The sequence below is a fragment of the Rhagoletis pomonella genome, unplaced genomic scaffold, assembly GCF_013731165.1.
Source record: "Rhagoletis pomonella isolate Grant_MI unplaced genomic scaffold, Rhpom_1.0 Rhpom_scaffold_00002, whole genome shotgun sequence".
Classification (NCBI taxonomy): Eukaryota; Metazoa; Arthropoda; class Insecta; order Diptera; family Tephritidae; genus Rhagoletis; species Rhagoletis pomonella.
This window is the reverse complement of record NW_023458556.1, coordinates 9,168,663-9,194,850: the sequence shown is the minus strand read 5'-3', so window position 1 is coordinate 9,194,850 and position 26,188 is coordinate 9,168,663. Positions and strand designations below refer to the sequence as shown.

Sequence of the window (26,188 nt, the reverse complement as noted above, 5' to 3'; positions counted from 1 at the left end):
AACCAGGGCTTCGGAGCGGAGAGGAGCAAAGTAGCAAGGTGCAAAGGATTTTAGCTGGAGCAAAGAGATAAAAGAATTCATCATGTGAAATAGCAACAAGGCATTAAATCCTTGTCCGTAAGGATGACAAATTCAATGCTTCCCGTAATAGCTTTCGAAGGAGCTGCAGAGTTGCATAAAACCTATACTCAATTATCGTTGGAATATGCTAGGTTCCGAAGAATTTGCGTCAGGTGTCTGGAATATCACATCGACAATAGGACATTTTCTATTTATACCATGGCCCAACTTTCGAAAGATTGAGATTCAGACATCTTGACTCAGCTTACTCCTTCTCACTGAAAGAAATTGCAGACCAATGCAGTAGCAAAGGGTTAAACTCGCTAAAAAGTGCATTATGACAAGGGTTAAAGTCTAGGCATCTATTTTGTTGAACCGATTGATGGTTCACGGGTCAGCTAGACTAACCTACAGGCGCATTAGTAAACCAAACTTTACTAAATATCGTCGGTTGGCGCGCAATACCTGGTATCCGCCAAACGCAATACCACGGATGATGTGGCACAGACATTTTTTTTTCGTTTGTGCCTATTCCACAAATTTAATGGTATTTAAATAATTAAACTAGAAGCTCATATTTGGTAAATTCAATTAGAAATTCATTCAAATATTTTGACAAAATTACCGAGTACAAACTACAAGTTATATATTTTGTTCACCTTTCCGAAAATACCGTTACATGGTTAGTAAGGGGTGGTTTCGCCCCTATTTCAGACATCTTCGAAAGTAGTTAGACTTAATGAGATAAACTCCCAGTTTCTAAATTTCATAATAATGTTACTTCTTTTCAGGGTATTGTTGTGAGTCCTTAAATTTCCAATTATATATCTAAGTTTCAGTATTTCTGAAACTTACCGATATATCAAATGTGGGCGTAATTTAGTCCGATTGATTTATGTAACAAGTACAATAATTGTGCCGAGTTTGGTAAAAATTGACGGAACGGTGCCACGGCCATTTTTCAAAAATTTGATATACACGTTTTTTTTTTGCTGCAGAATTATTGCAAACATTCATTTTGAATAAAGTCGCTTCAGTAGTTACTGATTCATCGAAAATTTCATATTTCTCTAAATTACCGCTACATTGCATATGGGAGTGGTATTGTCCGATTAAAAAAAAAATATGCTGACCAGGGCCAATATCTGTGGCAAGTGTGGGAGAAATCGGTGGCGCGGTAACCAAGGTATACCAATTTTTACTCGTGTGTATATGTATGTATCTAAAGAGATAATATTACTTTAAATAAAAGTTTCGTTTCGCAGGCCGGAAATTGGGATGGTTCAATTTAATTTATAAAGATAGGATCTATGAATTAACGAACAATTTATCGGTGTGTCAACTACTTTAGCATCAAAAAGCTCGACGATTGTTATCGGTTCGCCAAAAAGAAGTTATCGATATATTCGAGGATTTCTTATCCATGCGCAGAATAGTTTTCCGTAATATTTTTTGATTTATGCTGTTTAAAAATGAATCAGTTTGGGGAAAAAGAAGTCATACAAGCCATTCTTATTGCGGATAATAATGTGGAGCAGCTGCAACCATTTTCCGCTGAAAATTCAACGGTAAGAAAGAATCTTTGGTAAAAAAAAACGGTCCTATGAGCCGCCACGTATTAGCAGTATTTTGCATTCCAAATTTCAGGCGCTGTTGCCTTTGGTGAATGTGCCACTATTAGATTACGCTTTGGACGCTCTCAACCGCAGTGGCATTGAAGAAGTGTTCGTCTACTCAAGCCTGCAGTTGCAAAGTGTGCGGGAGCATATCAAGTAAGGCGCACATTTTATAACGCGCTAGCAGCTATTTATCCCTGATTTTTCAGAAATGGTATTGCATCACTCAGTTCATGGTCAATAAATATGACAGTGCACGTGATTGGCGGAGAAGGATGTCGGTGCTTTGGTGATGCTATGCGCGATTTAGATGCGAAGGCTTTGATTCGTGGAAACTTCATTTTGCTCGGCGCGGATACGGTGACCAATGCAAATTTACGGCCAATATTTGAGCAACACAAGTAAGTAAGCACAAACTTATAAAACAAATCAAACTGCTATACCATTAACATTCTCTTCAGAAAAACTGTTAAATATGACAAAGGCGCCGCCGCTACGTTGGTCTTTAAAGAGGCCGCCACATGCAACGTACGCACAGGCAACGAAATCATGATTGCTGTTGACCAGCAGAACAATCGGCTTCATCATCACCAAAGGTTGCGACTACATAGCAAGGAGTCACAATTTGAGGTGCCGCTGGAAGTATTCCTTTATAATTCTGAAATGGCGCTAATGCATAATTTAATTGATCCACAAATCGCTATCGGGTCACCATCTATGCTTTCTTTATTCAGCGACAATTTCGATTTCGAAACTCGAGATGACTTCGTACGTGGTATTTTAATTAACGAGGAAATCCTCGACAGTCGTATATATGTTTCGTTGTTGCCGCGTGGACAGTATGCACGGAAGGTGAATAACTGGCTTACTTACTGCATGGTTAGCCAGGATGTAATGAACCGCTGGGCGTACCCACTTGTTCCCGACATGGGGTTAAATTGTCTTGCTCAGCAATATGTATATCTAAAAAATAATATATACAAGAGTCCTAAAGCAACGGTGATAAAAGCAACGTTGAGAGAAAATGTAGCCGTGCAAGCAGGCAGCCAGATAGAAGCAGGCACAACAGTGAGCTGCAGCGTTATTGGCAAAAACTGTAAAATCGGCAAAAATTGTGTGCTTTCAAATGTCTTTCTTTTGGATAGTGTGAACGTCGCCGATGACTGCAAGTTAGATTGCTGTGTAATAGGCTTTGGCTCAAAGATTGGCGCCGGAACTGTGCTCACTGAAGGTGCTGTAGTGGGCGAAAAATGTGTTATACCTTCGGGAAAAACTCTAAAAAATGTAATTGTAAAAAATGCTGTGGACGATTACGGTAAGTTAGCTCTTTCCTCAGACACGAGTGGCGACACATTTTCTTGTATTACAATAGATGAATTGGTGGAGAAGCTGGGAGAGAAAGCTTTCATAATAGAAGATAAACAGGATACACAACCTACATATACATCCGATTCAGAAGATGATGCGCTGCCGGCTGCAGCTACAGGCATACCAAAGGTTTCTAAAGTGCCAACTACCTGCGACGAGAGCGACTACACATCGAGCAGCGATGATGATGAGTCCCGTTCAGTAACACCACTCGTCGATGATACAAATAGTAAACGTTTACGTTTTATTAAATTTCTACTAACACTAATACTACCTCTTGCTATTGCTATTGCTACCCACCTTACTTTGCTGCAGTATTTTTGGCGGAAGTGATGGATTCACTGGCTCGAGGTTTCCAAGAGAAATCCAACCCAGACTTCCTTATCCTGGAAATCAATTCATCTCGGTACGCGTATAATATGTCACTCAAGGAAGTGAATTTCTACGTGGTGAAAGCGATATTCAGTCTTCAAGATATCCAAGAGCCCGCAAATCAAAACGTTCTTTTTGCCATCAACAATGTTCTGAAGCAATTGGGACCAGTCATGTCGAATTATATAAAAACCGAAGACGCCATGTTAGAGTGCCTAAAGGCATTAGAAGTATGCCATAATTCTATTTAAAGGTGCAATTTTAATTATTTCTTTCGCTTAGGACATTTATGAGGAGAACGAATATGTTCGCAGCAAGATATCCAAAGTTGTACACTACTTGTATGATAAGGATTTCGTAAGTGAAGACGCTATCATTGCATGGTATGAACAACTCGATGCTGAAGACCACCACGCTTTACGTCAGAGTCTGAAAGAGCTCATCGAATGGCTCAATCAATCGAGCGAAGAAGAGGATGACCACGATGAGGAGGAAAGTGATTAGAAGAGTGATGAACTGCTAAGAAATTTTAAGTTTATGTTTTATTTTTTATAAATATAAAGAATTCAACACACAAAAGAATCGACAAACAAAACCAATAAACTAAATAAAAAAACTAGTAATTGTTAAAATATTGTTAATTATTAATTCATTAGTACTATTTTTGTAATGTTATACAGTTCCGTTCCGTACATCCATTTTCGTAGAGTAATATTTCTAAGTGTATTTTTCGGCTCCAGAAATTCATCTATCAGGTCCGCCGGCTGTTGAGATGGTTGAGTTTCCCATCATCACACTATTATTGGCGGCCAGCATGCGCACATGATGCAAATGAATCTGTACATTTTTCTGAAAGGTTTCTACATTTACGCCACACAAACTGGAACGCACTTCTTCGATGCAACCTTCGAGCACTTTCGAAACTTCAGCCGAATTGCCATCATTGCCCAAATGTGAAGCGACAAGCAGCACAGTTGCAAGGTTTTTAATGAGCCCCAGTACGGTCTTATTTTTTACTGTGCCCTGATTATTGCGCTGCACTGCATCTTCGGCGGCTTCGCGGCACTTTTCGCGCAGATATGAGGGGGCGAGCATTGCTTGCACTTGCGGATCGCGTGTTAAATCGCCTGCGAACGCCTGCACATCATTAAGATAATCCTGCATATCGCGGTTCATTTTCTCCATCGAAATGACAATTGAGGCATAGCGCCTTTGGAATTCTTCGCTCAACTGTGGTACTGTCTCATTTGTATTTTGCGACTCATCTGAGGATGAATTTGAATTATGTGCGGCTGCGAGTTGCTGTGAAGCTTTCAATTCCGCTTCGTTGTTCATTTCGCTGAGGCGTTGTAGTTTGGAACGTTTGGAGGCTAGAGCGCGTTTCAAGCGCACCAGAGTCTCCAGGAGTTTGACCGGGTAGCCGTTGATGTTATCGCGTCCTAGTACCGGGTCCTTGAATGGACTTTCGATTACCTCCTGTGCCAGCACTGGGTCACTCTTGTTCAAATTCATGTTGAGTGCAGATCGGACGTTGCGCATGTTGCGCAGTGGCGAAGAGCTGACCCCATTAAATATGCTCATCAAGTTAGGCCTGCTGTCCCTTGTGATGCTCTGCAGAGGAAGCATTTCATGGAAATTCTCCGAGACGATTTCAAAGTCTGGTATAGAGTGTGTACCTAGCCCGCTTCTATCGAACGTAATGCGGTATGTGGAGTTCATCGAATCGTAGGCGTCTACGGTGCCGCTGAAAATACCATCTTGTGGCACACGCAATCGTGCCGTCACCTTGGTGCCTATGGGCAGCGGAAGTGGTATCTTTTCCGGTAAATCACGAACGAAGTTTAAATCCTTAATGTCGCCCGACCTACGACTCTGTATGTAGCGTATCTTTTGGCGGCGGCTTTCAAGCTCACGTCTTTCCTCTTCGAAAAATGCTTGCGAACAACGCCGAGGTTTGCCCATCAGTGCGCGAATTTTCCGCCACTCGGCTCGATTTAACTGGCGCGTGCATAGATTAGGAAAAGATTCTGACAAGCATACTTGAAAATCGTTTTCACCCTCAAAGAGCGCTTTATCGAGAAACGAATAGAACCACTCAAATATTACCCAGCGATGAGCTTTGGGAAGTTTCAACAAATTGCGCAAACGTAAACCGATGCTCTGACCGATCTTCTTATCAGTCGGTATAATGTGTGCCACTGTGCCGGAACTGCTGCTCGTGGCGATTGGTATGCCACTGTGGCGTGTGCTCGATTTGGGAGTGGTATTTGTCGATGAGCTGGCGCCACTTGTGTGACTGCTGCGTGTCGGTGTGGTCACCTCAGTGCTTTTTTTCTTCTCATCTGAGCGCATGTAACGTGAGACAACGCCTGTGCGTTTCTTCAGAACCTTGGTGGGTGTTTTATGGGGCGAAACGCTTGCCTTGAGTGGCACTTTGCGTGGTGAGAGACTCATCCGGAGTGGCTTGTCATCGTTAATGATGTCGTCATCGAAGAAGAAGCGGTTTCGCTTGCGTATGCGGGCGGGCATACCGCGTGCGTTCAACATTTGTATAGGTTGCTGCGGTTGCGGCTTGGGCGGTGGTGCCGAGCCAACACGACGCAGGCCCAAAGTAGCCAAACTGAATGCCGGCGGTTCGATGTGTTCATCATCTGAGAAGGCGGGACTCGAAGCTTTGCGGGTCTTCTTCGACAGCGTTTCCGATTCGTCCGACATTGTTGGGCAAAATTACGAGGATGCAATCTAAAAGTATGAATAATTTGTTGAAGTTAGTCTATGTTCATATGTATGTATGTATGTATGTATGTATGTATGTATATATATGGTGTTGAAGTGAAGTGGAAACTCTTGAGAGGCTACCAGTATTGAGTTAAACTTAGTTAAGTTAAGATTTTAAATATGTAAATATGTACAATAAAATCCGCTTAACTACCTCCCCTGGAAATGCTAACTTCGAAGGTACTTACGCGGGTTGTGTACGCTAAAAGGATAAATGGCAAGGATAATATAATTATTGGGGCAAGGAAACTGAGTGTAGGGTATCCAAGCTAGGGGATTTAGGCAGATTTTACTGTAATAAGTATGTACTGAAACTGAACTATAACACTATACGGCAAAATACACCTTTTTCCGGAGTATTGGACCAAACCAATTGTTTTTTTGGAGAGATTGACTCATAAGTAAAAAAGTAATTTCTCCGTTTTTCGAAGTTACCCTCTGAAATCAAGTATGAGCCTTCGAAGTTCGAAATTGGACCTTTGGTATGTATGTAAATAACTAAAAAAGTAAAAATATGGACGTGGCCCGCCTTTTGCTCTTATTTAAAAGGTATATAACTTTTTTTGTGCAAACTTATATTACAGGTACTATGTATAAGGGGTCAAAGGTCAGATATTCGAAAAATTAAAATTATGCTGGATTTCCACTAGGCATTAAATGGCAAAAATGACAAATGACAAAGTCAGGCATTAAAAGAAAATTGTTTCATTACATTAAAAAATGATCATTAAATTCATTTCCACATGGCATTTTTATAAATGGCATACATTTTTTGTCATTACAATGCCTAGTGGAAATTCAGCATTATACTTATTTAAAAAAAATTTGAACTGCCGAATTGCCACTAGTCATTAAAATGACAAAAACTTATGCCATTTAAAAATGCCATTGAAATTTCTGACATTGAATGCCCGAAATTGCTTGTACATTGCTGCGCCAAGAGTGGATTAGGAAACACAATTGAGAAACCTCTGGTTTGCAGCTTAAGTCTTTTGTTTTTAACTTTATTTCTATCGCTTTAAATAAATGCAAGGCAAAAACGTATACTCCCAGTAAATAGATTAGCAGACTTTTTTGACACTCAGTATGTAAAGTTTTGATTTTGTTTGTTAAGTATTAATTATTATTATTATTTTTTTAATGAAGCATATTATACGTGAGAATCCGATTTTAAAATGTTATTAAAATAAAAAAAAAACCATATCAACAAAGAGGCGAGCTATTCTTATCAGCCTCATTGCGAGTGACGTGCCGAGTGTTTTTCGACAGACGAGTCGTATATAAAATTGCATGGCATTGCCTAAAATTTTGAGCCGACTAGTGTATTAAAACAAGAAAAATTTTGACAATTATTAACTTATGCACTCCAGATCAATTATATTATTTTTAATTAATTTAAATATTTTTTAAACTAATTTTTGTGAAATGAAAATAACTAAGTTTTTTTCCTAATAAATTGTTGTTATACTGATGGCTTCATAAGAAATATTCAGCCATTAAATAGCCATATCGAACTATAACCAAAATTTGGAGTATAATAAATATTTATTATTAACAATAATGCAGCATTATTTTTAAGATTCAGTTATTTTAAATTTTGTTCCGACAGCATAAACTCGTCGTAGAGTATCTGTACGAATCTTCATTACGAACGGATTCAGTGAAGGCTCTCTACGAATTTCGAATTTACATTCGTAGCCATTCGGATTCTGTAATAATACTTTCGTAGATTTCACGAAAATCGAAGCTACGATGGATTCTGTGATAGTCCCGTTTATATTATCTAGGAGAAGACTAGCCTAATAGATAGACTTCCTAATAGATTGGGGTCGCTGAATTCGAATCTGTAGTCAGAATTGCTCTTTCACTATTCCAAGTATGCAGTTTTATAGCCCAGCGTTGATTTTTGGCAATTTTTATACCTTTCATGAGCATGAAATGGTATTATAACTTTGGTCCGATGTTTGTAAGTACCAGAACAAAAAGAGATAGACCCATTAAAATGTATACTTATTTGATCAGAACGTCGAGCTGAGTTGATTTATCCATGTCCGTCTGTCCGTCTGTCCGTCTGTCTGTCTGTTTGTATGCAATCTAGTCTCTCAGTTTTCGAGATATCCGGATCAAATTTGGTAAGTGGGTGTATTTTTATAATGTATTAATCATTTGTCGGAACCGGAAGAATCGGACCACTATAACATATAGCTCCCATACAACTGATTGTTCAGATATGAGATTTTTCGTTATAACTTCTCCATTTATGCAGCTAGGAACATGAAATTTTGCAGTACTTGCACCTATTATCAACAGAATACTTACAGTGGAAATTACAAAGGTCGGGTCACTATAACCTATAGCTCCCATACAACTGATTGTTCAGATATGAGATTTTTCGTTATAACTTCTACATTTATGCAGCTACGAACATGAAATTTTGCAGCACTTGCACCCATTATTAACAGAATGCTTACAGTGAAAATTACAAAGATCGGTTCACTATAACCTATAGCTCCCATACAACTGATTGTTCAGATATAAAATTTTTCGTTATAACTCCTCCATTTATATAGCTGGGAACAGGAAATTCCGCACTGTTTTCAATAATTATCAACAGAAAACTTACAGTGAAAATTAAAAAGATCGGATAACTATAACCTATAGCTCCCATACAACTGATTGTTCAGATATGAGATTTTTCGTTATAATTCATGCATTTATGCAGCTAGGAACATGAAATTTCGCACCATTTTCACTCATTATTAACAGAATACTTACAGTGAAAATAACAAGGATCGGGTGACTACAACATATATCTTCCATACATCTGATTGTTCAGATATGGGATTTTACTGTAAAACTCCTTTATTTGAACAGCTAAAACCGATAAATTTCGTAAGATATTTTATAAATAATAATACAAAGTCTACTGAGAAAATCGTCAAAATCTATGCTGTATAAGCTTTATCTCCTATAGCACTGATTGTTCAGATACCAGTTTTTGCGATATATCTCCTTTATGTAGGAAACTAAACCCAATAAATTGTGTCGGTTTACATACCGATCACATAGCAGTGAAAATCACTTAGATTGGTGCTAATATAAGGTATATCTTCCATACCTCTGTTTGTTCAGATGCGATTTTTTATATAGGTATGTAACTCCTCTATCGATGTATGCAGATGTACTCAAAAGCAGTAATCTGTCAAAGTAAAATTTGCAGATGTTCATGAAAGGTATGAAGCCTTCGGCATAGCCGAAGACAGCGCTGCTCTTACTTGTTTTCACTCAGGTTCTTCCATACACAGTATGTTCGACCGACAATTATTTTTTTGTATGGAAACCTTCCCACTAAAAAAAATTGCCAAAAATCAACGCGATTATTTAGAAAGTTCAAACTTACATTTTTTTATACTAAAATTGAATGGGCTTTAAAATTGAAATGGCTAAAAAATCTGAATAGAAAGTTGCAAATTAGTATGCAAATTTATTGAATTTTTTGAGTTTTCCACAAAGTTTAGAGATTTTGTTTTTTTGGTGTAGGAGGAACTATATTTTTATAAAAAATATTATAATTATTATATGTATACATATTTTTATCGAAAATAAATTAGAATACCAAACTTTGGATATATTGCGGAAAAATTCTCTGTGCCAATACTTTTGTCCGGCACTGTATACATACATAGCATTTCGCTTGCTTTATAATATGCCGTTAGACTTGCTCGAAAAATATTAATTTCTACGAAAAGTGGTAATTTTCCCATATAAAACGCATGGAAAACTTTGCGCACTTTGAGCGACCTCTAAATATTTTGTGATTTCAAAATAAAAAATAGGGTTAAATTTTTTCGGTATAGAAGAATCCTAGGGGGTGGGAGCATAAAAATTCCGACTTTACTTTTTCACATGCATTTTCGGACCATTTTGGAAATATTTGAAACTACGAAAAAATTTCAATTTGTGTAATTTGAAAAAATTTATTGTATAAAATAAAGGCGACAAAACGCAGTCCTTATCTATGTAGGCATAAAACTCCATAAGGAAATTCCTAATTTTTCTTTCCAAAGTGAATCTTTTGGTTTTGCTTCATTTATTAACCGGCTAATTAAAACTAAATTTAGATTACAACTATAAAAATAATGGAAACAAACACTGGCAATTCCGTTTCTTTCGGTATAATTAATTAATACTTTTATTGAGGGACATTTAAAAGTAAGCACAATACAATTTCGTTAAATTTGTTTAATTTAAGTTCATTAATACATAGTTTTTCTTCTTCTTTTTTTCGACGGTAATAAGTAATGCAATTTTTAAATACGAGGATACGAGGAGCCGATCGATTAGTTGTATACAATCGACAATAAAACTCCAAAAAACACTCGGAGAATCGGGTTTGAATTCATTAAAACATTTAATTTAAATTTATATAGATATAAAGGTATGTGTATGTATGTATGTACTTATGTATTTAGGTATGCGAGTATGCACTTGAATGCATACTTGCTTCAATTGCCTACATACAAATGTGGTTTTAAGATTTATTGTTTTTGTTTTCCTTGGATTATTCGTTTATTTTTAACCATGCTACCACATAGTTTTTCTTTTTTTTTTTTAAATATTTTTCGAAATCAACACAGAAATATGTTTTAAAAAGTAATTTTACAAAAGAGCAAAACAAATTTCATTACTATGTATTGTATGTTTGTAAATATAATATAACAGTTTAACAAATATTAATAACAGCATTTACATTTTATTGGATTTTTGGGTAATTTCTCTTTTTACTAGTATCGTATTTTTATTTTTATTTTTATTTTTATTTGTTTTTCTTTTTTCATGTATATAGTTTAGATAATGTATTATAATCATAGTTGTTTTTTTGTTTATTAATTTTATCATCAAATATATTTCGCATTTGCACTTGTTGTAGTTTCGTAGTTTTATATGTGGTTTATGTTTTTTTTTATTTTTTAATATTCCTCTATGTAGTACTGCAATGCAACCAACTTATATGTATGTTCGTATGTATATAGTGTGTAAGTGTGTGCATACAAAAGGTGCATTCCAAAGCGTCAACGTCAGTCTCTTTTATTTCTAAGCCGCACTAGAAGAAAAAGTCTAACCGTAGTTGCGCACATTTGGCATTACAATCTAGTGAGAGGATTAGAAATAAAGGAGACTGACGTTGACGTTTTGGAATGCACCCATATACTATGTGAATATGTGCGTACCACCGTTAGCCCTTTATTTTTTAATACATTATTTATGTTTGGATGCTACATAATCTAGAAAATGCAACACAAACGCCATATCCCCCAGCGCGGACGAACAGCAGTCATAAGGGAGTTAGATGTAGATAAAACCTATTATGCAACATTTCCGAAAGACTGTGAAATTTTTACGCGCGATATCATAAAAAATCACTAGTAGCAGATTTTTTTATAATTTAAAATTTCTGCATGGTAAAAAAATCACCCATATGGTAATAATTTTACATACATACATATGTGTATATGTAAATTGAAAATAAAACAAGTAAAACATGTATGTATATACGAAAAATAAAAACTAAATCAACAAAGAACAACCAAATTTATTATTTATATTTAGATTTTGCTTGTTATTTAAATTCTAAACTTGATTTTAGTATATTTTGCTTATGGTATATTTTGATGCTTTTAGAATTTTTTTCTATTGGAAAATGCTACAAATTAATACACTTTATAAGCGTTTTCAGTTTTGCTTTCAGCAATTTGAGGAACCGTTAAGCGTATTAAGTCAAACTTGCCGTACACTTAAAGCGAATAAAATTGAATTTTTAGCTGGAGTTGGAGCAAAGTCATTACGTATGTTTTCAACTGAATGTTGGTACAGTTGTGTCAGCGCTGCAGTCATTCACGCATGCTAATTAACAACTGGCCTTTTAAATTTAGTACTAAAAAAAAAAAAATCAAATAGGCGGCTTGTTTGAGTTTTGCTGTTTTTTTCAACAAGTTTAAGATGCAAGACCAAACTGTGCATTTTCGTAAGGTTTTACTGTTTAACTTTCGCACTAGAAAGTAGCTTCATTTAAGATCGATTTTTTCACTGCACGGCCGTGGCTTAAACTCAGTTTAAACGCCCACTCTGGCTGGTTTAAACTAAAAGCCAATCAAATGTCAGTTTAAACTGGCACTGAAAAGCTGGCCCTAGAAAGAAATAGCAAGCTCGATAATTGGATGCCGCATGAACTCACAGTTCATTTACGGCTCACATAGACATTTGCGAAATACTGATGAAACGTGGATCGAAATTGTGATATTTAGAAAACTATGATAACTGTTGTCAGACTTTCACTTGTTCCATTCTCTGCATTAAAGTAACATTCAGGCGAGGAGAATAAAAATATATCACTAATTGATTTTTTGTATAAATAAATAGCTATGTAAGTAAAACATTCAAAAAATACGTAATGATGTTTTACTCCACCCAATAGAAATGCTGACTTTCCCTAAAAATATTCCACATCTTCTTCCTTTTTGTGCCATTACACATCAAACTGTTCGCCCGCTTACCCGCCATTAGCACGCACAATAGAAGCGCCTTAGTCGAAGTCCCTAATTGTTAACTGCCTTGATGCTTGTACAGCTTTCTCTGCAACGCTGCCGTCCTGATTGGCTTGTCTGTCTGTTGCACAGCCTACACATTGAAGCGTGTCTCCGAGCCATCGGCCAGCATAAGCGTCACCGTGCGATTATTAATCCATACCAGTTTGGCTAGCCGCATCGGATTGAGGCGCGACACATCGGGTATGGGCGCTGTTGAGTAGCCTTTGGTGCAACGCGTTTGAGAATTACCCAACCCAAACATACCCGTACTCGTCTGCCAGAACGATAGTCTATTTTCAGTGCATGAATAGGATACGAGAAATTTGCCGTCGGGCGAGAAGGCCAGCGACGTTATAGGATGTGTGTGCGCCGGTATCATTTGGCACTTGTTCTGGCGCAGCTCGTAGATGGCTAGGTGGCCGTTGTGTGCGCCAACGGCAATGCGTCGGCTTTGCGCGCAGTGCGATATCTGATTGAATTTGCATATCGAGGGACACACGTCGGCAAGGCCGCGTAACTTCAATTCATTATTGTCCACGCAGTGCAGCGTTATGTCCATAACCTCTACGAGAAGACTCGCGATCTCCGCTTGCATTTTGTCAATCAACATTTCAACGCATAGCAAAATTTCCGCCTTGGCCTTGAAAAGCACCGACTGTGTGAGCGGTTGATTGATGGACTGCGCATTCTGTTGCATAGTGTTGTAGCGTGCCACTTCACGTGCCATAGTCGTAATGAAGGCGGCTGGTCGTGCTGTGGCGATGAGCCGGAGCGCATGTCGCGCCGTGCGACATGCATCCGCTTGTGGTGTTAGTGGTAGTTTGTAGTTTAGATTGGGCACTGCTTTCCCAGCGCATGCGATCTCTAACAAACCGAGGAGGACTTTGCTGACGTCAAGGTACGGCTCCCAAACGGTGAAGCCGCGGCCTAGAAGATCGATTGCGGCGCGTCGCAGCGGCGTATACTTTGGTAGTTTCTGTGAGGGAGGCGCGTAAAGCAGATGTGCCAAAGCCATAGAAGTTAATCGCGCCAAGTTGTTGGCTATGCCGAAACCTTCTGCCACAGATGATTTTCGCCGATCAGCACTTGCGCGTTGTGGGGAATCCTGCGAAATATCCTGCCCGAACTCAGCACCAATAACACCCAACAATATCACTGCCGTGGTCTGTTTGCGCTTCAATTCAGACAAACTGGACGGCTTACGGATGATTTCTTCTTCCTCCTCCTCGTAGTCCTCGTCCTGATTGTCCACAGCACTGCTGTGACCGTTGGTGCCGTTTCCGCTATTGCTTTGTGCCGCCGCCAGCACCTGTGGCTGAACGATTGGTTCGGTGTGCGTATAGAGAGGCAAATACTGTGCCCAACTGTCCACTAGCTGTTTGCGTCCCTTCTTGCCCATGCGCGTCAATTCGCCAAGTAATATCTGTTGTGCAGCCTCCCGTATCTCGATGCAATGATGCTGCCAGCGCTTAGCCATTGCCTCCACCTGCGGACGTTTGAATTTACGTGGCTCTAATGCCTCGATTTTGTCGGGCAAAAGGAAGCAATGGTGTGTGGATAGCAAACTCCAGCCCTGTTTAATCTGCGATGTATGGTGTGCTATTAGCTCTTCGCGCTCCTCTTCGTTACTTAACGTCGAGTCGGTGCGTTGAGCCAGACGCTGCAGTTTCTTACTCTTTTCGCTGTCCGGAAGGAAAGATGCAGCGCTCATCGACATCAATGTGTTGGACATAGCTACAAGCGCCAGTATGTGATTCGATGTCAACGTCGTGCTCAGTTCCCAGTGCAACCGTGATGTGAATACAGCCGTTAATTGTTCTTGACGCAGCAATTCGGGCGCGATGTCGCGCTTTTTGGAGCTACTGGGTGTGGGTGGTATATTGTCCGGTATCTTGTAATTGTTCTGCCATGTGGGCAGCAGCAGAGACATGTAGCCAGCTTTGGAGAGCACGCCGAATGAGACAGGCACGATGGGACGCAACAAGCCCAATTGTGACTCACACACCTTGTCTAAATGTGGGTCCAGGCCCCAGGAGTGTAAGAGTGAGAGCAGCAGCTGTGCAACCTCCATAACGTGTGTCACTTCCATTTTTGAAGCTATTTTGCTGCGCAAATCGTCGGGTTGCTCCTGTGTCTCCACCACTTTCTGAAAGCTTTCGACTTTTGCTTGCACTTTCTTTTCCATTTGTTCCGTCTTCTCTTTGAATTTCTGCACTAAGCCGTGTTTGTCTTTATCTTTCAATATTTTTTCCATGTCGCCTGCCTTGTTCTTCACCTTGCCAAAGAAATCGCTAATTTTTTTTGATGCATCCAGATGTACAGCCTTATCCTTTGGATTATTCAGCACCACGCCGAGCACCTCCAATGCAGCCGGTGTCATTTGCGCATACTCCTCACTATGCAGTTCGAAAATAAGTCCTTCAATGTCGAAGAATAGTATATGACTTTCTGCGTCTTTTGGATTAGTGCGTAGACCTTGAATCACGAGCGGATTGCTGCGATGTTTCATTAAGAAATCAAAGTTGCCTTGATTGTGACCTTGCAGCTGTTGCAGTTGATGTATGCCGCGTTGGGTGGCATGACGTATGGCGTTCATGTTTCGTGACTTGATGCCGCGGAAGAAGTGTACCGCCGGGTTAGCCATACCCATTTCCGATGTAGCCGCTGCGGCGCCGCCGTGTCCACCGTTACCATCTTCGGCGGATTGCTCATCGCATGCCAAAAGAACTTCTTCCGCCAGCATGCCGTGTAAAACACGATCTAGATGACCTGTCTCCATTTGCCAAACGTACACGGAGCCATCTGAACAGCCTACAATGAGAAAATCGTCGAGGGGACGCCATTTAATGGTTATTACCGGAAAAAGATGACGACTTGCAAGCGTCACACATTTCCGTTCCTGTAAACTCAACAAAGTTACTGAGTGGTCAGACGCCACCGAGCAGATGCATTTCAGAATGCGATTACTGCAAGTCTCTGGCGGCACCAGCAGCTGTGTTATTTCACCGGCATGTACACAAAATCGATGTAACATTGTTCCGCTGTACAAGTCCCACAAGCAAACGGCGAAATCTACGCCACCCGACAGTAAATGCGACTTCTCGTAGCGCGGATGTACCAGCGATGGGCAAAGCAAACAATTGACGCGGCCGCGGTGGCCGTAAAGTATTTGATGGGATGGCCAATCACTGAAATTCTGTTTAATACCTACCAGCAATTGCATCATAACCGTTTGCGTTGCGGGCACTATAACTATAGTACCATCTTCGCGACCAATCACCAACCGACTCTGTTGCGGTAAGTAAATACTTGAAGTGAGCTTGACAGGCGTGTCCGTAATACGTGACAACTGATCGAGAATACCGACTGGCGGTGGATCCATAATAGACCAGGCCTCCACCAATGATGTACAGACTGTGGGCTTCAGCACCCTCGGTGGCATTTGTTTTGCTTGCAAAATGCTGATGTTATCCAGTGGTACATCCGGTACCGTCCATACTGAAATATAGCCTTCAGAATCACCACGCAGCAAATAGTGCTGGGGACTTTTGCCTTCTTCGCGCTGATAACGCAGCAGTTTCATGGCGGGAGGGCATGAAAGTACCTTGTCGCCAGGCTGCTGTAGCACGTAATACAAATAGGGTGCGTCGCGCACCACTGATTTGGCATGGAACTCTTTGTTGTCGGGTATACAATTGGCGGGCAACTTGTAGATATAGCCCTTGCCCTCGTCCGTCCAAAGCATGACACGATCGGAACTTATAAAATCACCACCTTGCCAGCGTTCCCGCGTAGGCGCAATCACTGAGCACAGCACTGTAAAATCACCAGCATCGTAGATCTGCCAGTATTTGGTGCATACAATTAGAACGGTGCGTTGATTTTGAGCACAGCAATTCATGGTAATGGCGTTCAAGCAGCGAATTTCCTTAGATTCATTTTCGTAGAGCGGTTCAGCATGCTTATTTTCATTGCCGATTAGGGTCCAAACTTTTACTGTGCCTGTAGTTGTAATTGCCAAAACAACGTCGTCTTTACGTTTCATGGGTCGTAGCACATGTAGTGCAGAAATCCAATCGGGCTTTACTTTTGAACTTAGCTGGTAAATGATTTCCAAACTGAATGGATCCATTACGATTATCTCGGGGTAATAGCCAATGCAAAATAGACGAACATCTTCGCTGTTTGCTGGATGGTAGCTTTGAATATGTGTGTGCACCTGTGCCAGTTTAACCGATTCCATGCATTTTCCATCGATTAGATCCCATGTGCACATTTCACCATTCTCCGATGAGCTCACGAGGAAATTATTTTCGGGCAGTACAGAGGCACGCACTAGGCACAATACTGGCGCCGAATGTCCAACAAGCAGACAACGGGGTGACATTTTCATGGTGGCTGGGTCAACTTGCCACAAACAGATTTGGCCATCATAGCAGCCGGTGACGAGAGTTGATTGATCATCCGACAGAAACACGCTGGACACACAGTGCGTGGGCGCCGATGGGCCCCACAACACCACTGGAACCACCAAATTAGTGCTGACCATGTTGAAATACCGAAATCGCTGTGGAAAAAATCGTTTTGGTGAGAATGGAAAGGGGAAATCATTTTGGATAGCGTTCTGGCCTCTACGCTGAGAAATGCTTGGCAATGAAGTGTACTTATTTTTGTTTGTTGCCCAGCATTGACTTGCTGGTCAATGAAGCGAACAAAACCCTTAAATTTTTCGGTTTGTTTTCAATTAGATTCCACTCGATTTTAAGTGAATTTTTCAAATCAGATAATTTCACGAATTAAGTGTTTGTTTTAAAATACTTCTTCGAGAAAGATATTCGTTAAATTATATCAAAAGCTTCTATCTACATTTAATAAATGAGTATATTATATTAAATAAAATTTCTTACTTTACTGTCGGTCTTGCTATTAAGTGAATTTTAGAGCTAAAATTAATTATGACAATTACATAGTTCAGAGATAAACATAAATCATGGGTTCAAATACTAATTTCTTTTTTATTGCAGATAGAGGGCTACTTTATAAAACCTGTAGTTAAACGTTAACTATTAAATACAAATCAAAACATTGAGTTGAAAAACAAAAAAAAAAAAAAAATAGCGAACGCACTCTGGAGTATTTAAGAATGAGAAGCCTTTGCTTGCTTTGTTATTAATATGACTTTTACACTGTTATTATTTTCTTCACATTCACACTCCAGGGCATCGAAATCCGAGCAAAAATTTTGCTTACTCGTGATGCATTTATTTGTTCGCTGTCACCAGCTAAACCAACACACTCCATAGCTCAACACATTTACCATCGTCTTACCATTGCTACCACTTGCTTTTTCTTTATTTATCATTGGTAGGTGCTATTAAGTCTCCATCACGACAACGAACACATTTCGGCTGGGATTCGAAGAATGCTGATAAGTGATTACTAAAAGTTTACCACAGAATACTGTCGCAATTGATAACACAATCATGATAAAAGTTGTAAACCTACAGTATGTGGCGAAATGAGGTTCCACTTTCGGATGGGTATTGAATTAAAAATTTATAAGATTTCCGTATAATTAAGCGTTTTTGAAATGGTTTCTGGGCCTCGGAAATCTATGTTTTATTATACGATGAATTACTTAAATCTTTTCATTTTGATACGGTTATATTCAGTATTTAATCGGCAAAGAATCGGTTAGCTAAATAATATAACCTCATTCAAGAATCGGCCAAAAACGGCCGATGCTGACTCTTTTGGCCTATACTAGCCCCGGCATCGGTCGTTAATCGGTCGGACTCTACTTTGTTTATTGTTTGCTTGTAACGACTTAATTTGGTCACACACTGTATGTATATATGGATGTACATAACGTTAATATAAAATAATGTGGGGAAACCTTTGTAAAAGATTGGAAACGAATATCTAAGCACAAATTATAAAAAAAAAAAATTAAATTGGTCTAATTAGCAAACTTGCGAAGCCATGTGAATATGCTATGAATTATTTATAAACATTTCAACTGATTAGATAGTGGATGTTTAATTTGCAGCTCATGATTTATGCGCTAACTAAACAAAATTCGAAATATGTATGTACATAGGTAGATACTGTAGATTCAAGAAGCGCTGTTCATGATGAAGTGGACAAGTATGCTCCGAAGGTGACATAAAAAGGATTTGGAGCCATTTCCCAAACTTCGGAAAGTTTATTTATTATGTATTATAAGTAAGCACAAAAACGCTTGAATTTCGTTACTGCAGTTAAATAATGGAACTTTTCCGTTAAGCATTTTCTGCTGGATGTTTTCATATAGGTTGGGGGTTTATTACACTATATTGCGTTATTATGCACATCATGGCATTTTAAAGCAGATCCTACTTCGAAATATAAACATATTTTTATTATTTGGCAGATGGCAGTCATGGACTGAAAAAATACCAACGCCATCCAATGATGGACGATACTATAAGTATATGTACATATGTACGTACTTAGTTATAGAATTTAAATTTCCTTGCGCGCATTTCTATTTATAAGTAATCAGAAAATGGTGGTTAATTCACCAAACCAATTGAAAATTAGGAACCTTTTTGACGAGCATATCAATAATCTCGTAACAGCTTTGAACTAGCTTGAAACAGATGTGAAAGCACGAGTTTAGTTAATTGAACGTTCAGTGGGATATTGTATACGCGACAGCATTTGGTACATTCTTACAGCTCCGCTTGCTCCCAGATGCTTATTTCATTGTACGTTAGTTTGCTTACTATGTGTACACTATGTTCACATAGGAATACATTTGTGTGACGAAATGTGTTCGGTCGTAATGGTTGCACACTCCCAAAGCAAATTAATTTCTTGTGCTAACATCGCAATTGTCCGCTTCTGCTCTGCCTCCTTCCGTCGCCTCCGCGGCTGTGCGTGTCCCACAACGACTCTTGCCCTCTTCCTTGTGCTCCCTCGTCGCTCCTCCTCGTCTAGACACACAAACAGCAGCGCAGCGACAGCGCCAGTTGCAGCAGTTATGGAACTTCAATGTCGCGCAGTATGCTCCGCTCCTCCTCCTCCGCCTTCAGCGTTTCCTTGCTTTCTTGCACTCCTCAACTCGCTTTAATAGTTAGTCTATGCATTTACGTATTTTATCACCTCGTCACCACGTAATTAAACTAAATATTTTTGCTAATTCCAACGAAAAATTCCTTTTCTATCACTTTTTGTCTCTTGACTCCGAAAAGAAATGAAAATATCGACCGAGCAGAAAAATTATCGATTGACTTGCGTGTAAAATGTCGAAAACTGTCAGCGAACAATAAGCAAAGCACACTGAATTACGTCATTACGTTTGCGTTGTTCGAGTGGGCTTTGTTTCATAGTCAGTAACGTAAGGTTAATTCTGACAACCCACATCTTAGGTCTATTTCACATATCTCACAAAATATTTTACATTTTAAGTGCAGCTCCTGAGGATTTCAACTGCCTATGCCAGAATTCTATAAATAAAAAAAAAATTATTTTTTTTACTTAATTTGAGCCACTGAATAGGAACGTGATCTCCTTTAATTTCCCCCCTCCCCCCCAAAAAAAGCGTATCTCAGAAAAAAACATAGGGAACACGTTTTTTGATCGAGCGAGTTTATTACAGTTAAATTAGGGCCGAACAATGGAATTTGACGATTTTTTTCCACCACACAACCACAACATATTATTTTTTCATATACTACAACAAGAAAGTTATCACACATCAAAAACTTTAACGCTAGTATCTCAGAAAGCAGTTTTAATAGAAGTGCCTCTATTGCAACTACCTCCTCAATTATTGGAGATAAAACAAAAACAAATTGATTTTCTTCCGTATTTTTTTCTTTAAGAGTTGAATATTTTTTATACAAATTTTTAATAAAACCCAAACACCCTTTTTTTGCTAATTTTTACATTCATAAGTTATTTTGTGTTAAAATTACGTTAGTATTCATAAGTGGTGGTCAAATCCAAGGAAGGTTTTGCTCCGTCGCATCGCAATGGTTTCTACAAAGGATTAAAGTTCCCTATTTTTCGTAAAAATTAGTATCATTTTTCATTACATTCGGTTATCCTTAGAAAAATTTGGTACTTAATATTTTAGCGGAAATTTTAACCATCTATAAGCAATTTTTTAAACAGTGGGTCAAAAAGGCCCGCTCTGGTGGCAGTTGATGGGTAAAACTGTTGGAAAAACTATAGACTCCCCTTTTTTCTATCAGCAACCCGCAAAAAATCATAAGAACTCCATAATTTAACATAATGGTAGATTAGATTATTACACAAACTTATTAATAGCGTCATAAATTACTCCAATATCTTAACTTTTTAACTATTTAAATTTTTTAATTTCTTTAAATTTAAATAGTGCATTGGGATCTGTAAAGAGTATACATAACCATATATGTATGTATGTATTTATGTATATACCTCAGACCTTTTTCTGTTCACCCATACATCAGCGCCAGGCACTCAACATTTTAACTCAAGTAGGAAGTAACAATATTAAAATTTAAAACTAATTAAATAGAATTATAATCGGAATTGGCATGGCGAATGCCTAACGCCGACGAGATGACATAATAAAATTAGTTGTCTCGTGGCTCTTTGGAAACTAGTTGCCGCCGCCGCTTCTATATTGAAGTTGACCACGCCGACACCGCAAAGCCTGTCGACGTAAACCACTAATCGTTACCTTAATATAGGAAGGCCCTATCTCACATCATCGCTGCAATACAAAACACTGAAATTAACTATAAATCTAAAATTCACTATTTGATTGATTATGAAGCATTTCATCGCCCGCACATAGTTTTATGAAACAAAAAAATTAGTTAGTTACGGCTTTTCTGCATTTCAGCGACGATGTGAGGTAGAGCCTTTCTATATTAAGGAAAGGATATGTATGTGTTTCTCTCCAAATGATTTCCATGTGTATCAAGTTTTAATTGTAAAAACCCAGTTTACCACAGTAGTTATTACTCCACAGCGCAAAAAGGAACCTTAGAGAAATGTGCTTCTACACTTTGGAAATAGACTACTAAAATATGGCTATTACTTGCACCACCATTTACCATAGCGGCTACAACCCCGCCCAGATCGGTTAGTACCTCAATCATTGTCGTCAAGCTCTACTGACGGAATACCCAGGAAGCGTGCAGCCCCGATGGGGTCTGTCCATAAGAGCAGAGGCATTAGCAGGGTGGGGTTCAGTGGGCATGCCCAGAGAGAATTCGTTTGGCACATCTGCATTTATTCTGCTAAGGTACGAGTTTAACCTGCTGCAGTAGCCATATCCATCCATCCTGGAATTTCCTTTTACTTAAAAGTATTATTCAAAACAACAGTGGAACTTTTTTTGTTGATGAATATTTAAGTAAGTACCCGTTTTTTGTTCCTACTCAGGTTTATTTACCAAACCCAGAGAAAGAATAGAGCCAAATACTTTTCTAAAAGAAGCATTCACAACGCTTTAGTAGCACACCTTCGCGTTGCTTGCTTCGAGCAGGTCATGTAATACGTTTCAAAGGTATGTACATATTAATGATTACAGTACAAGGCGCACACGTTGTACGACCAAGCGAAAACCTGGGTTTTTAACGTCCACTAAGATATAATACCATTAAGGAAAACGAACGCCAATGGCCGGAATCCATTCCAACTGTTGGATATGTGTTTGGAAGGGAACAATTCTATGCTATGGTGACACAAAAAAATGTTTGTAGTGTTAATTCGAAAATCCAAACGCTACCGCACGCTTATTTCAAAAGGCTCAAATAAAGATATCAGTATGTGTATAAATACGGCAAATTAGGCACTTACTTCTATGCTGCAAATGGAACGGCTTTTTTGTAGTTTAAATTGTGATTTTACACAAGTATTTTTGTTAAAAATTCACTAATTTTACTAAAATTCAGAGTTTGAAAAACAATTCGCCATCTTTGACATTTCTATTTCATAGGGTATGTTCAGTGTTCGCACACAGAGTTGCATTTGGTAACAACGGCTCCGAAACGATTTTAAAAAAATTTTGTAAGGGGTTTTTTGGTTGGGTTTAATTTTTCCAAACCCAAATGGGTTCATTATTTGAAATATTATCTGTAAATCAAAATTTAAAAATTATAATGGTGCCAAAGTTTTCGTAATTTTTTACCAAACCTTTCGTGCAGTGAACATACCGAGTGGGTTCATCAGCTGTTGGTTTGTTTACATCCTAATCATAGCCGTTTTTGCGGTGTGGCAGTTTCATTTATCTGCAAAACTACTACTAATTAGATTATTCTGCAATTTATTACAACTTTATAAGATGCATAAGGATGTTTGGTATTGTAATATCAGGGTGATATTTATAAATTTTCTAGTAATTCAAGGGGTATACAAAACGCAAGGTGTAAGGTTTTACTCAAAGGATCGTGTGCTTGAGCTGAGGTTCCATACCACTTTTCCTTTTTGCTTTCAAAATTGAAATAACACTATACTTTGCAGAGAAAAAGTACGAGCAATGTTCCAGCATGCTTATGAGGGTTACTTGGAGCACGCTGCCGGCTATGACGAGCTGCGACCCTTGACGTGTGATGGCGTTGACACCTGGGGTAGCTATTCCCTGACACTAATTGACGCGTTAGATACCCTGGCGACTATGGGTAACTATACCGAGTTTCGAAGAGTAGTAAAACTACTGGAAACCATGGACTTCGAGAAAGACATAAACGTTTCCGTTTTCGAAACAAACATACGAATTGTGGGCGGTTTGCTTTCAGCGCATATGCTGGCAAAACGAGCCGGTGTGACATTGGAGCCAGGGTGGCCATGCCAAGGATCGTTACTACGATTAGCGGAGGACGTGGCAAGACGTTTATTACCAGCATTTGATACAGCTACTGGAATGCCCTACGGTACAGTCAATTTGCGATACGGTGTACCCAAAGGCGAAACATCAGTGACGTGTACGGCTGGCGTGGGGACATTTCTAGTTGAGTTTGGTGCGCTCAGTCGACTCACCGGTAACCCTATTTATGAAGATGTTGCTCTCAATGCAGTCTTCTCTTTGTGGGAGCGCCGCTCGGCAATTGGCCTTTTTGGCAACCACATTGATGTACAAACAGGACGCTGGACTGCATTTGACTCTGGTATTGGAGCAGGTGTTGATTCATTTTTTTGAATATCTGGTAAAGGGTTCAATTATGCTCAACCGGCCAGAATTGATGGAGATGTTTCATGAGGCTCGTAAAAATATTGACAAATATCTGAAAAAAGATGACTGGTACGTGTGGGCCAACATGAATAAAGGTCAGGTGACATTGCCAGTTTTTCAATCCCTGGAAGCTTTTTGGCCCGGCGTGCTAAGCATGTTTGGCGACATAGGACCGGCAATGCGCACTTTGATAAAGTACAGTACAGTTTGGCGAAAATATGGCTTTCTGCCTGAATTTTTCAACATACCGCTAGGAGAAGCCTCCGCAAATAGAGAAGTATATCCCTTACGTCCTGAACTGATCGAGTCGGTGATGTATCTATATCGAGCAACGCAAAATCAATTTCTGTTGGAGTTGGGTGAAGACATATTGCAAACAATTGAATTTAGTGCTAAGACACGATGTGGATATGCAACGGTAAATGATTTACATACATATTTCTATAACCAAATTGTGTACTTATGCTATTCTGAAACATTCAAATCTTTCCACAGATACGCAATGTAGTTACCCATGAGAAAGAGAACCGAATGGAATCATTCTTCCTCGCAGAAACGACTAAATACCTTTACCTCCTTTTCGATGAGGAGAATTTTCTACACAACGACGGTGCCATAGGAGATCGTTTGGAAACTCCATATGGCGAGTGTGCCGTAAACGCAGGTTCCTATATATTTAACACCGAAGCGCATCCAGTTGACATGTCTGCGCTATATTGCTGTCACGACATAAAGGAAGATATTATTGACGGTCTCGACTTGGATATATTTAAGGACGAAGCTTTGCTCAGATCCGATCGTGAAAAATTGATCCTTGAGCGAGAAATGCGTGAAGAATATTTGTGCCAAGAGCACTCTTCTAATAATAAACAGAATCTAAAACCAATAAAGAACACATCCAACGAAAAAAATCCAATAAAGGCCGAATCCACCGCACCAGTTGACATTGATGTATTTGATGAGTATGACAATCCCGCAGGCGATTTGCTGGTGGAGAATTTTGAACGCATCAAGAATGAACAAAAGTCAAGTCTCCCTTCCGTCGGTACCGCGGAAGTTGTTGAAGAGCAAAGCGTATCATCTAATCATTTAACAGTAAAAGATTTAAACGAGTTTTTCAGTATGCACCGCGATGATTTTCTGCACCCAGATCTGGCGCTGCACTATGTTTTTGGCTTTATGCGTAATTTTACACTGGATGCACCCTTCATAACGGGACTACAATTGTTGCATAAAAATGTAACCGCAGTACTGGGAATCGCAGTGCAAAAAGAGTATGAAAGCCGGACGCGTACACTCTGGGAGCTGTATGAGTTGCAGCAGCAGTATAATGCAAATATTGAGTTGATAACAAGGCTAGGTATACTTGAATTTGACGATAGCGACTTTAAATTGCTTGACCGAGTATTAAGTGCACTTAATAACACTGGTACTGAGGATTTGGCAATGGCCGATGAGGCTGAAGATGCTTCACTGCGTTTAATGCTTCGGCAAATGGCTTTATTGCATGCAGACTATCAGCAGACGTTAGTAAACACAACTGCCATGCAAGAGTTCCTATTAAAAATACTTATTAATGGTACCTCCGAGAAGAAACGTAGTTTTGAGCCTTTGCTAAATAACACCGAGATACAAGGACTATTTGAAGAAGGCAATGAGAGGCAAAAATATGCACCGCTGCCGCTATTCGCTCACGTGCGTAGAATTGTGGAGTTCAAAAAACGAATGATTGAAACATTTGACCGCTTACAAGCGTTAATGGCAGAAAGTGAAAGCCAACGTAAGCAGGTAGAAACAGTTAATCCCGATGATACGAGCCAAAATAGAAACTCTAAAAAGGGCGATCAAAAGTCATCGAACGTTAAGAGCCAAAATAAAGATGTGAAGCTTACTAAAGCCGATAATGCTGGTGGTGGCGATTCGGTTTGGGCGCAGTTGGTACAAACGATTTTGCGTAAGACCACAAATCACCGTTACGAATTCAATGAGGCGCTACTGCATGAAAAAACGAGGCTCTCTCTACAAAGTTACACAACGTACAAACATACAAATTCAACAGCAAAAGTGAAAACGCGTAGCGGTTATGAAGTATTCACCTGTGATGCACCCAAGTTCCTGGATAAATTCGCCTATCGTGAATATTACCCATAGCGCTGTTATAAAATTTGACATCGGTGCCAGTCCTGGTTTATTGG

At 39.2% G+C, this 26,188-nt stretch overlaps 5 protein-coding genes across 7 annotated transcripts in view; 2 read left to right on the top strand and 3 right to left on the bottom strand.

The window, feature by feature from the left end:
- LOC118733008 (putative mediator of RNA polymerase II transcription subunit 26) overlaps window positions 1–26,188 on the bottom strand; it is a gene marked incomplete in the record, with an annotated part of 166,166 nt that overhangs the window by 49,627 nt on the left and 90,351 nt on the right.
- On the top strand, window positions 1,458–4,033 carry LOC118733012 (translation initiation factor eIF-2B subunit epsilon-like). Of its 2 annotated transcripts, XM_036462161.1 has the most exons (7): window positions 1,459–1,628; window positions 1,708–1,832; window positions 1,886–2,077; window positions 2,138–2,991; window positions 3,049–3,273; window positions 3,360–3,646; window positions 3,699–4,033. In XM_036462161.1, exons 1-7 carry the CDS (start codon window positions 1,533–1,535, stop codon window positions 3,918–3,920), a joined length of 2,001 nt encoding a protein of 666 aa, XP_036318054.1. In that variant the 5' UTR covers window positions 1,459–1,532; the 3' UTR covers window positions 3,921–4,033. The 2 variants fall into 2 exon arrangements, with proteins under 2 accessions (XP_036318053.1, XP_036318054.1); XM_036462160.1 differs by having other exon boundaries at window positions 1,458–1,628; window positions 2,138–3,273.
- LOC118733014 (protein lin-9 homolog) lies at window positions 3,917–22,765 on the bottom strand. Of its 2 annotated transcripts, none has more exons than XM_036462165.1 (2): window positions 22,622–22,765; window positions 3,917–6,158 (listed from the first exon to the last, which is right to left on the bottom strand). In XM_036462165.1, exon 2 carries the CDS (start codon window positions 6,129–6,131, stop codon window positions 4,161–4,163), a length of 1,971 nt encoding a protein of 656 aa, XP_036318058.1. In that variant the 5' UTR covers window positions 6,132–6,158; window positions 22,622–22,765; the 3' UTR covers window positions 3,917–4,160. The 2 variants fall into 2 exon arrangements, with proteins under 2 accessions (XP_036318058.1, XP_036318059.1); XM_036462166.1 differs by lacking the exon at window positions 22,622–22,765 and adding an exon at window positions 19,368–19,636.
- On the bottom strand, window positions 11,365–20,080 carry LOC118733007 (WD repeat-containing protein 7-like). Its single transcript, XM_036462156.1, has 2 exons — window positions 19,650–20,080; window positions 11,365–17,348 (listed from the first exon to the last, which is right to left on the bottom strand). The coding sequence occupies exon 2, from the start codon at window positions 17,328–17,330 to the stop codon at window positions 12,873–12,875; it is 4,458 nt and encodes a 1,485-aa protein (XP_036318049.1). The 5' UTR covers window positions 17,331–17,348; window positions 19,650–20,080; the 3' UTR covers window positions 11,365–12,872.
- Window positions 23,070–26,188, top strand: part of LOC118733009 (ER degradation-enhancing alpha-mannosidase-like protein 2) — a 108,615-nt gene continuing 105,496 nt past the window's right edge. The window contains 4 exon segments of the mRNA XM_036462158.1: window positions 23,070–23,227; window positions 23,285–23,951; window positions 23,953–24,411; window positions 24,489–26,188. Coding sequence (XP_036318051.1) covers window positions 23,106–23,227; window positions 23,285–23,951; window positions 23,953–24,411; window positions 24,489–26,144 — 2,904 coding nt within the window. The 5' untranslated portion in view covers window positions 23,070–23,105 and the 3' untranslated portion in view covers window positions 26,145–26,188.

Bases quoted from the DNA above. Each gene is read 5' to 3' on its own strand.
- LOC118733007 (XM_036462156.1), bottom strand. From the start codon at position 17,330: ATGGTCAGCACTAATTTGGTGGTTCCAGTGGTGTTGTGGGGCCCATCG.
- LOC118733014 (XM_036462165.1), bottom strand. From the start codon at position 6,131: ATGTCGGACGAATCGGAAACGCTGTCGAAGAAGACCCGCAAAGCTTCG.
- LOC118733012 (XM_036462160.1), top strand. From the start codon at position 1,533: ATGAATCAGTTTGGGGAAAAAGAAGTCATACAAGCCATTCTTATTGCG. The intron at 2,078-2,137 runs GTAAGTAAGCAC...CATTCTCTTCAG, and splicing joins CCAATATTTGAGCAACACAA to AAAAACTGTTAAATATGACA. The intron at 3,647-3,698 runs GTATGCCATAAT...TCTTTCGCTTAG, and splicing joins AGTGCCTAAAGGCATTAGAA to GACATTTATGAGGAGAACGA.